This window comes from Meriones unguiculatus, chromosome 8 (assembly GCF_030254825.1).
Source record: "Meriones unguiculatus strain TT.TT164.6M chromosome 8, Bangor_MerUng_6.1, whole genome shotgun sequence".
In the NCBI taxonomy this organism is placed as follows: domain Eukaryota; kingdom Metazoa; phylum Chordata; class Mammalia; order Rodentia; family Muridae; genus Meriones; species Meriones unguiculatus.
Window position 1 is genome coordinate 65,739,947 of NC_083356.1, and position 10,828 is coordinate 65,750,774.

Consider the following 10,828-nt stretch of genomic DNA (forward strand, 5'->3'; position numbering starts at 1 on the left):
GGTGCTATCAAAGAGCCATTTTGGAAAGGTAGCTGGCCCAAAAGGTGATCTGAGGACTTCGTGCCTAGCCATACCATGTCAGCCAGAGAACTGACCTTGACACAGTTCAGGACTTACCGCACAGGCTGATGAAGACTTATCGAAGGGAGAGTACCTTGAGATCTCGTGCCCTAGGAAGACGGTTGTGTCCCACTCTCTGCTTGCAGGAAGTCTGGGGGCACCTGCAAGCTATTATTCCACCCCACTGGCAGCTCTCCACCCTCGCCCACTGTGGACACGTTGCCATGAGAACTCTTCAGAGGCAGACAGGCATTTAGGCGGAGCATACTACTGCGCCTACTGGGGTCCAAGGCTGGGAGCGCCTTCTTAGAATTTGTGGGGGAGGGAAGTAAGGTTCCCTTACCCTTCTGCTAGGGAGATGTGCACACAGGACAATTGGTAACTGAACAGTTGCTTTGGGACAAGTGTTACCTGCCCCTTTGGCTCCTGGCTTTTGGACCCCTGATGTGGAGAACAGTCTTTGGTAAATTAGCCCAGAACTGCACAATGAGCAGTAGCACCAGGATCTTGCCAGATGTAGTGCTCAACAAGGTAGGTATTACTCTCATGTCTGACATCTACCAAGGCCCAGTGCCTCTGGCAAGAGGCAGGCAGGGTAGAACAAGGATGTAGGTTAAGAGCAGACCTCATGAAGACCATATCCAAAGGAAGCAGTCTTAACAGCCCAGGCTATCCTGGACATTGGCGGTTGCAGCTACACTCCAAGCTGAGCAAGCCATCTGGCTCCTGGGTACCTGCCGAGATTTTGGCATCTTCAGAGCCGAAAAGGGCAGTTCCTGAGGAGAGACCAATGTGGCAGGAACCTGCTCATCTCCCACCTGTGTCCAACCACAGACGTGCATTCTGGAATCTTCCCCAAACCTAGTTTCTCTGCAGCCAAGCCAAGGCTTCTGGATTCATACAGGGCTCTGCCCGGAATCCTTCTAGCAGCCTTTTCTTGGTAGAAGGCACCCCTGTTCATACCCAAAGACGTGTGCTCTGGGAATGCTATGTGACTCCTCACTACACAATCCAGTTGAGGGCGAGGGGGACCTGCTTCTGCGGCTCCTTTAAGAGACACTCTATTGGTTGCCACTAGAGGCAGCACTGAGCCGCCAGGCCAGGATCAGAGCTGCTGCCTCCAAGCTTCTGCCGGTACCGGGCATGTATGTATGTATATAGATAGATATATAGTGGAGCCAGGTACACACCGGAACCGACTTGGGTTATGAAGCCTACCTGGGCTCAGTTCGTGAAGTAGTAACCAGGTAAGGGGCCAAGACCAACGGCCCAGCATGTGGAGCTGTTGGCAAGGGAGGGGGCTGCACGGAAGGATGAGGAGTCCCCGCCCCCAAGCAACGCAGACTAGGTCCTTGCTGATGTCTGCTCCCTCCGGGACAGGCCAAAGCAGGGTTGCTATATGGGAAGGGTCTTCAAAGTACCTAGGATACAAAAGCAAGCCCTACCCCCATCCCATAGGGAGTGGGTGTCACATTGCCCAGCTGACAGCTGCAGCCAGCAAAGCTGTCTGTCACCTTCCTGGGGCGGAGCCTCAGACCCTGTCATCTAGCCCAAACTCTGTCCTAGCTTTGAGTTTAGAATGAAAGGGGTCTGAATAGGGTCAGCTTGAACCTGGGCTTGGAACAAGCCTTGGTATGTTAGTATCCCTGACTCCAAAAAGCAGGCCCTGTAACAGAAAGCCCATTATAAACCTGGACTAGATAGAACTTGACCCTGAAAGGCCCATCCACCTACAAGTCCTGCCAGGCCCCAACACACTCTCAGCTTATTCTGGAGCAGATGTCCTGGGAGTAGGCACCTTATGGGGGGTGGGGTTATCGCCTTCTGAAAACCTCTTTCTCCAGCCAGCTCCAGACCCTAGGAACCACAGACACTGGTGGCCCATATCTGAACATTAGCCTAGATCCTTTCCAACCCATAGCTCCAAGGATGAACAACCACACATTTCCATGGAGCTTTCCAAAGCCAGAGTGAAAAAGACTCTGTCCTAGGGAGGGGCTTTCCCACCCTCTACCTCCTAGCTGGCTTAGTACACCAGCAATAGTTTGCAGCTCAGGGGAAGGACACCATGAGCTTGTGGCTCACATGGGCCCACGTGGTTCTACAGCCTAAACCTAGCTTTAGGAATGCCAAGCACACACTGGGAGTTGGGGGGTCCATGTGCAATTATGCAGAGGAGAGGCTTGCTCTGGAGCTGTCTCTGCCCCAAAAAGTTTGGTGGGTTTTGTTCAAGGAACTGAGGTCTGAGATTTACAAAAAAGGAAGAGGGATTTGAAACCCAAGAAGACCCTTTGGGGTCATTCTGCCTAGGACCTCATCAAGATGAGAGGACTTAGGCTTGGTCAAAAAAGACTGTCCCAAGGGCAAGAGCACTTGCAGTGCTGGGAGAGGAGTTCTCTGCCCAGCTGAGTCAGCAGGCAGGGACCACAGACTTACCTGGGACTTTGCTTTATCAGAGAGGTGGCTCTGTAGTGCTGGTGGGAGAGGGCTATAATTAGGATATCAAAAAGCGCATCATTCCAACTGTAGTGTTGGAACCACTTCCTTTCTTTGATCTACTCAAGCCTACCCAGCCAACTCTAGTATAGGGAGAGAATGCCTAGCAGGTTTTAGCTCAGAAGTTCCCTCTGTGGAGGCCTCTTGGCCCATCTGCCCCACAGGCTACATAGACTGTGAGGTTTCTCCAGCAGGTACTTCAAACATAGACATGGAACAAGCACCAGAAACCTTGACCAAGACCTGCAGCCAGGGCTGCTCCATCCTCTATGCCCCAGGTAAGCGGGACCAGCACGTGGGGTGGGTGGGGTTAAAGGGCTTCAGGTGCAAAGGAGGCTGCCCTGACCGGTATCTCTTCCCAGGGCGAAATCCCCAAAAGGCCAAGTGACTGGAACTGCCAGCCTTGGCGACGTCTTCTAAGATGACCCGTACAGACCCGCCAGACTTGCTAGTGTCGACCGTGTACCAAGACATCAAGGTGGTGGCTCCAGGGCTCACGTTCAAACAACAGCCATGTGAAACGTCCATGGACCGGCCTACTGCGCCAGCGCTTTTCAACAAGCGGCACTGCGGTAGTTTTGACTTCTTAGAGGCACTAGACGAGCCCACCATGAAGACACACCCAGAGCCGCCACCTCCAGAGCCCGCACCACGGCGTGCCCGGCCCAGAAATAGCGAGCCTCGGCGCCGCACTCGTTCCAAGAGTGCGCCCCGTGTGCCCCAAGGTCTGGCTCCCGCTCCGGCTTCACCACGGGTACTGCAGCGCAGAGGCCTAGAAGGCCAGCGTGCTGTGCGAGGGGAGGGGTCGCCCTCCTACCCTGCGCTGCGAGCTCTCGCCAATGAGCTGCACCCCATCAAGCTCCAGCCACAGCGGGGTGGCCCGGGACGCATTGCGCCTCTGTGCGCCACCCCAGGCCGCTGTGCACCGCCCGAACCACCCGCTGGATCCATCCCCCACGTCCGCTGCCGTTTGGACATCAAGCCAGATGAGGCAGTGCTGCAGCATGCCGCCAGAAGTTCGCGATCTTGCCCGCCTAGTGAAACGGCGCACTGGACTCGCACTGCCCCACAGTTCCATGGCCTCACAGTTCCCGGGCCCAGGCACGCGGCCCTGTCACGCACGCCCACCCCCAGTGACTTGTACTGTACTGACCCTAGAACACTGTACTGCGACGGACCACTGCCTGAGCTTCAGGACTACTTGGAGCACCGAAGTCAACCTTTCACAACACCTCCAGGTCCCACTCAATTTTTCTACACTGAGGAGCCTGAGGGCTACGCAGGCAGCTTTACCACAAACTCTCGCCTTCCCTTTGATGGTTACTGTTCCAGGCCCTACTTCTCCGAAGAACTCCCCAGACCCAGTCCGAGGCGCGTGGGTAGTTACTATGCAGGAGAAGTTCGCACCTTCCCGATCCAAGAGCCCCCCTCCCGCTCCTACTATGGGGGGACACCTCGAGGCTATGGTGTGCCTTTTGTTCCCCGGTATGTCTCAGAAGAATCCCGGGCACACCCCAGCGCCCGCACCTTCTACACAGAGGACTTTGGGAGGTACCGTGAACGCAATGCACTGGCTCAGACATACCCGCACCCACGCAGCAGCCCGGCCTGGGCTGACTGGGGTCCTAGGCCTTACCGCACCCTTCAGGTGGCGCCTACCCCCCCCTCTGGACCACTGTTGGCCTCGTGGCATGGTGGCAGCGGCACAAGCCCACCGCGGCTGGCCACGGATAGCCGCCACTACTCTCGATCCTGGGATAACATCCTGGTTCCTGGTCCTCGTCGTGAAGACCCTCTAGGACGCGGCCGCAGCTATGAGAACCTGCTGGTTCGGGATACGCAGGGTTCATCCCCTGAAGGCAGACGTCCACCAGTTGTAGTGAATCTGTCCACCTCACCCAGACGCTATGCAGCACTGTCGCTCTCAGAGACATCACTGACAGAGAAGGGCCGAGCAGGGGAGAGCCTGGGCCGCAACTGGTACGTCACCCCAGAGATTACCATCACAGACAATGACCTGCGCTCTGTGGAGCGCCCAACTGCCAAGGACTGGGAATTGTCTGGAGGCCGACCCCAACAGCCTGCGCCCGTGGTCCCTGAAGGCCCTGCCGCCAGCCGCCAGCGCAGCCTTGAACAGCTGGACGAGCTCATCACGGACCTGGTCATCGACTCACGGTCACCGGGCCAGGACCCGGAGCCTGCCACTGACGGTTTAGGCCGCCAACTGCGCAGCCTGATGGACTCAAGGCCTGCAGGCCCTGGAGAAGCCAATGCGCTGGCGCCACTGCGCTCCCCACCGGCCTCTGCGGGCAGCACCGAAGAGCCAGCTGGCTCGGGGGAGGCAGCTGCTGCTTCCCCAGAGCCCAGCGCAGATGAGGATGATTTAATGACCTGTTCCAACGCGCGCTGCCGGCGGACAGAGACCATGTTCAACGCTTGTCTCTACTTCAAATCGTGTCACAGCTGCTATACCTACTACTGCTCGCGTCTGTGCCGCCGAGAAGACTGGGATGCCCACAAAGCGCGTTGCGTGTATGGCCGCGTGGGAAGCGTGTGCCGCCATGTGCTGCAGTTCTGCCGCGACAGCAGCCCAGTGCATCGCGCCTTCTCCCGCATAGCACGCGTCGGATTCCTGTCGCGCGGCCGTGGCGTGCTATTCTTGGGCTTTCCAAGCCCGGGCTCTGCCGACAATTTCCTGCGCTTCGGCCTCGAAGGGCTGCTGCTTTCACCCACCTATCTGTCGCTGCGCGAGCTGGCTACACATGCGGCGCCCCTGGGTAGCTATGCACGAGAGCTGGCGGCTGCAGGGAGGCTCTATGAGCCAGCGGAGTGCTTCCTGCTTAGCGTGTCCGTGGCCGTGGGCCCTGGCGCTGCATCCCCCGGAGCCGCTGCCCGGCCTGCACCCCGCAGCCCTGGACCCACCGTGCGCAAGTTCGCCAAGGTGGCCCTGGCCGCTGGCAGCCCGACACGTCCTCCCCCTGCGCGTGGCAGAGAACCAGATATGGAAACGCTGATCCTGACGCCACCTCCAGGCACTGCAGGCCTGGACCAAGAGGGTGAGGCTGGCCGGCGCGCCCGTGAAGTGGCCTTCATCCACATCCAGCGTGAGCTGCGACTCCGCGGCGTCTTCCTCCGCCACGAGTTCCCACGTGTCTATGAGCAGCTCTGCGAGTTCGTAGAGGCTAACCGGCGCTTCACACCCACCACCATCTATCCCACAGATCGGCGCACTGGCCGCCCCTTCATGTGCATGATCATGGCTGCTTCTGAGCCGCGTGCACTGGACTGGGTAGCCAGCGCCAACCTGCTGGATGACATCATGTGAGCCATGGGATCATTAGTCCCTGAACCAGAGTCCTGCCTTCTCTACTCAGGCCCTGCTCCAGAGTCTCAGACCGTCCCCAAAGTCTGGACCAGCTGGTTCAGCGCTCCTAAACACCCCCCCCCATCTTCTCCAAATTCTCTGCTCTCCACCCACTCTGTACCTCTAACTTTGCCTAGGAGACTCCGCCCCCTCTGTCCCATTTCCTACCAGCTGCTTCTCCTCCTCTTCTCAGCCAACCGCCCAGATTCCACATCCTGGGCTTTCCCCAAGTTAGCCATGGAGGCGGGGGCTCCCCATGAGCCTGGTCCTCGCCCTCGGTGCTCCCCACTGGGAGGTGGGGTGGGACTGAGGACCACTGGGCTCTGCCTTCTAGTGGAAAATTACTACTACATGCTTCACATGGGGACAATAGTTGATGTACGTGTGGGTGCTTGCTATAGCTCTCCAACCTTAAATCCCTTTCCTCCTAGTCCAGAAGTTCAAAGCCTAATGCCCTTACTTTAAAAACTCCCGCTAACCCTCCTCCTGTGTCTAGGGTGTGTCGGGCTCATATGTCTAGTCCCTATGCACCCCTATGCTATCGAGGCAGTGGATATTTCACCTTAGTCTGGACCCTTGCAGCACCAGGTAGAATAGTGCTGAGTCTTCAGGCCAAGGCCCAATCCACCCAGCCAGAGGGGAACCTGAGCAGAGGAAGCAGAGTGTGGGTGCTGAGCAAGCCAGAGTTAAGACATGGCTGGGTGAGGATTTGAGCTCCCCACCACCTATCCAACAAGATGGCCCTAAAACCCACCTTCCAGAGAAGATGGAAACCCAGAGAGGTGGGTAGTGTGTGCTGATGAATTAGCAGGGGATCCTACAGAGAGCAGCACCTACTTGCTAAATGACTCCGGAACAAATAAGGTACAGGGACTACCCCTAATTAGGAACTGGTTGGGGAAAGGTGTAGAGTTGTGAGTCACCAGGTCTAGGAATGGTTTGGGAGGCCTACCCTGAGTCTGATCCTGTGCACAAAAGAGCTGCATACTAGCCCTGGGTACGCTTCAAGCTGAGATAGAAGCCGAAGCCTGACGTGTAGTGAAGAGCATGGTCCTAGGCAGCCCTAGGCCTCTTGCAGGGACCCCTGCAACCTAAGTGCACCTGGATCCACGCTTAGAACTTCGTGGAGGGTATGATCCAGAGAGGGCTTGAGATCAGAAGTGAGCAAGCCCTCTCCAGAAGCCCCAATCCCCTTTGGAGCTAGGGGAGATCAAGTGTGAGAACCTAAGACACACCCCTGTGCTCGAAGATGAGCACAAGCACACTGCCCTCTGCTGCATATCCTCCAGCCCTCTCTCCTTGGCCGGTGTCTTAGCACCTGCCCTGATGCCTCTCTTGCAACACTTGCTGCCCCCTCGCCTGCCGGCCTCCCCAGGGGTTCCACATTCCTTCCTGTGGCAGGCCGGCAAGAATGCCCCTGGCAAGAACTTGCCCATTTCCCTAGGGCGAGTGCTTTCGAACCAAGTAAAATCCAACTTGAATGTAGTCGCTGCTAACTCTGTGGTGGTAGTGGTGGGGTGGGGAACGTTGGGTGGAAGCTTTCGGTAGTAGGGGCTTGGCAACAGAAAACCTTGGACGTGAGAAGATTGTGGAAGGGGAGGCCAGAGGGCGTAAAGGGGTTGGGCAGGGGAGGGCCTGCGGGTGTTGGGGAAGAGAGGACTTCGAGTTTATAGTGTACGGGTTGAAGCCCTAGGACCTAGGAGTGGAGCCTGGGTACCTTCTCGCATCCTCTCTCGCTGCCCTCCCTCCAATGGCTCGACTTATAGCAACACGGATTTCCCTGTTCCTCGGCTCCCTTAACTGGGACTCATGATCCCACAGCTGCAAAGAACCGGATTGCAATTGGCTAGTCCGTGCCTCAGGTTGGAGGTACAACTGGCTGAGGTTCTGGGCCTCGGGAAGCATCCCCTCACGGGATTGGCCGCGACTACCAAGGGGCCCGCCTCCCGCTCGCATAGGCCTCAGTGAAGTTGGGAAAGGGGCTGTGGAGCCCAGAGGTCGAGCGCTTTGAGAAACATGGCGGCGGACCTTGCTCATATTCCTGATGTGGACATCGATTCAGATGGCGTCTTCAAGTACGTGCTGATTCGAGTCCACTTAACACCGCCTTCCGGTGATCCGACAAAGAAGTGCAAGGAAATCGTGCGTGGCTACAAATGGGCTGAGTACCACGGTGAGGGCGGGGCCTCTGCGTCTGTGGGGGCGGAACGAAGGCTAGGGGCGGGGCCTGAGCCTAGCAGTTGCTAGTGACAGACAGGGCTGTGAGTGCTAATGTACCATACCTTGTACTAACATCTACCCAGGCTGACCTAGAAAAGAGGTTTAGGCAGAAAGGAGTGTCGCGATCGGGCTTTTTAAAATCCCCTGTCCCACTTCGAAAATACCGTCTTCCTCCCCTTCATCTTTGTACCAGTGGGGAAAGGGCTCACGTCCACTGGGAAAAAGACCACTAAGACCTGGAACTTCTGACCCCATAACCAGCCCTAGAGTCTATAATGGGGCCAACAAGGGCGACTAGGGCATATTCTGAGGCCACTCTCCCCATCCCAGCGGACATCTATGACAAAGTGTCAAGCGAGCTGCAAAAGAAAGGCTATGACTGTGAATGCCTGGGTGGCGGTCGCATCTCCCATCAGAGCCAGGACAGGAAGATACACGTGTATGGCTACTCTATGGTGAGCTCCAGTCCCCAGGTCTCAGTCCAGACTGCAGAGCTCACCCTTGTGAACCTGACCCCCTGACCTGCCACTCAGGCCACCTCTGGGACTCTGAAAGTTGGAGACACAGAGAACCCTGACTTAAGGGATCTGGCGTTCTGTTCTCCACATAGGTGGTTGGAAGCCAGCTGTCTTGGGCTCCCCCCCCCCTTTGCCTTGATAGTTCTGTGTGCTGGCTCTTTGGGGGTCCTTGGGGCAGTCAGGGCTGGAGTCAGACTCACAGCCCTGACCATCAACATCTCTTTTCATAAAGACTACCCAGCATAGAGCCCTTCAGCCACCATCCTGTTTCCAGCATGGTTAGGATGGTTGAGTTTGGTTACTCTCCCTGTGCATGCTATTCCTGTGGCTTCTGGGTGGACTCCCAAAGCAAAAGACTAGCAGACTAGTGGTCATCTTCTCTCTAGGGTTATGGTCGTGCCCAGCATTCTGTTTCAACGGAGAAGATCAAAGCCAAGTACCCTGAATATGAGGTCACCTGGGCTGATGATGGCTACTGAGGCCCTGACCCCCAGCAACTAACTCAGGACTCTGCTCTTGCTCTGTTCTATCTTGAGGGGCTGGCCCTGTGCTTTCCTTTTGTACCTTGGGCAACATACCACCTGCCAGGCCTTAGAAGCCAGACCGACATGGTCCATAGGAATTAAAACCATTGATATATCTGCAAGTCCCTGACTTGTGTCTTGGCTTCTCTACCTTTGGGTTGCCACTAAAAATACCGACTCAGCTTAGGGGCCCCTGGAGGCTATTGGTGCATACTCAGCCCCTTAAGTTCAGATAAGGGGCCCCTACATTGCTGTCATTTATGGCCTGATTGCCCCTCCATGAAGCTGCTATCCCCAAGGACATCTGGAAGGAGGCCCCACAAGGCCTTGCACAAGAAGTCAGTTCCTGGCCACCCATGGCCTGGGGTGGCCACAAGTGGTGCCTTCCATTCAGGAGTTCATTCAGGAGTCCCAGCAGGAAAGGGTCCTGGCAACCACTCTCCTGGCCAGCTGACAGGCTGCATTGTTCATCTGTTCTCAGTCTAAGCCTGACACCGTGTGTGAGCACAGGGAACATTCATGATGTGATCCACAACCCTTAGGATCCTGCAGTTGCACACTAACTGCCTGTGTCTCATCACTTGGGACTTATGACATCAGACGGTTCTTAGTCCCTGGACCATTCACCCTCTCAGCCTGTGTCTGTAGTAATCCCACCTCATTGTACAGGACAGTGGGTAGGGACCAGCTTAACCCCTGCTCTAAAAAGTCCCATGCACCATGTGCCATTATAGTGGGTACTAGGGAAAGCCAGGGCTGGGGCATCCCTTACCATACATGGGCCAGCCTTTGTCAACTCGGTAGACTACAAGCAGACACTACTGAGATACCCTGTATAGGCCAGCAGACAGGCCCAGATGAGACAAGCCCCAAAGTTACACTGAGATAAGTCGTAAGCCAAGCCTACGTCCATGTGACAAGCTCTTCAAAACCCTGACATTCCTCCTGCTTCAACTGTGGGTCTTTTCCTAGGAAATGAGTTTGTGGGATCAAGACTTTTCCTATCACTGACCACCCAGAGCATGGCTTCTCAGAAAAGTTTTTGTTTTGTTTTGCATTTTGAGACAGGGTTTCTCAGTGTAACTTGCTTTATAGACCAGGCTAGCCTCAAGCTCACAGAGTCCACATGCCTCTACCTCCTGAGTACTAGGTTTAAAGGTACTGTACTTGGGACAGTTTTTAAAGATGAAGAGAGAGCTAAAGATGGAGCTCAGTTTGTTAGATGCTTTCCTGGTACACATGGAATTCCCATGTTCAGTCTAGAGTACCACATAAACTACGTGTTGCTAATAATCCCAGCACTTAGGAGGTAGAGGCAAGAGGATTAGAAGTTATCCTCAGCTACATAGCAAGTTCAGGCCAACCTGGGCCATGTGAGACCCTGTCTCAAAACATATATACACTGGCATGCCCTGGTCCACAGAGGCAGGCTGTTGACACTGGACTTGTCCTGATCTGATCCCCTAAGCACAACGCAGAGAACCTTGTGAACATATGTATGTACAGCCACTGAGCAGACTGCCCTGACATCCTTGGCCTGCACCATGATGGGCTATAGGTCCCACAAGAAAATCTTAGAGCCTTGCACGTGGGGTTCCCAGCCTTTCCACATTCCAGTAGAAACTTCCAGTGGGAAGGGCAGGGCA

The 10,828-nt window shown here is 55.8% G+C and overlaps 2 protein-coding genes across 4 annotated transcripts; both read left to right on the top strand.

The window, feature by feature from the left end:
• Window positions 1-61: 61 nt before the first annotated feature.
• On the top strand, window positions 62-7,405 carry Ajm1 (apical junction component 1 homolog). 3 transcript variants are annotated; one of them, XM_060389589.1, is made up of 3 exons: window positions 62-1,307; window positions 2,696-2,834; window positions 2,919-7,405. In XM_060389589.1, exon 3 carries the CDS (start codon window positions 2,978-2,980, stop codon window positions 5,879-5,881), a length of 2,904 nt encoding a protein of 967 aa, XP_060245572.1. In that variant the 5' UTR covers window positions 62-1,307; window positions 2,696-2,834; window positions 2,919-2,977; the 3' UTR covers window positions 5,882-7,405. The 3 variants fall into 3 exon arrangements, with proteins under 3 accessions (XP_060245572.1, XP_021506827.1, XP_021506828.1); XM_021651152.2 differs by having other exon boundaries at window positions 2,748-2,834; XM_021651153.2 differs by having other exon boundaries at window positions 2,751-2,834.
• Window positions 7,406-7,846: 441 nt separating this feature from the next.
• On the top strand, window positions 7,847-9,304 carry Phpt1 (phosphohistidine phosphatase 1). Its single transcript, XM_021651091.2, has 3 exons — window positions 7,847-8,093; window positions 8,471-8,595; window positions 9,045-9,304. Exons 1-3 carry the CDS (start codon window positions 7,937-7,939, stop codon window positions 9,135-9,137), a joined length of 375 nt encoding a protein of 124 aa, XP_021506766.1. The 5' UTR covers window positions 7,847-7,936; the 3' UTR covers window positions 9,138-9,304.
• Window positions 9,305-10,828: the final 1,524 nt, after the last annotated feature.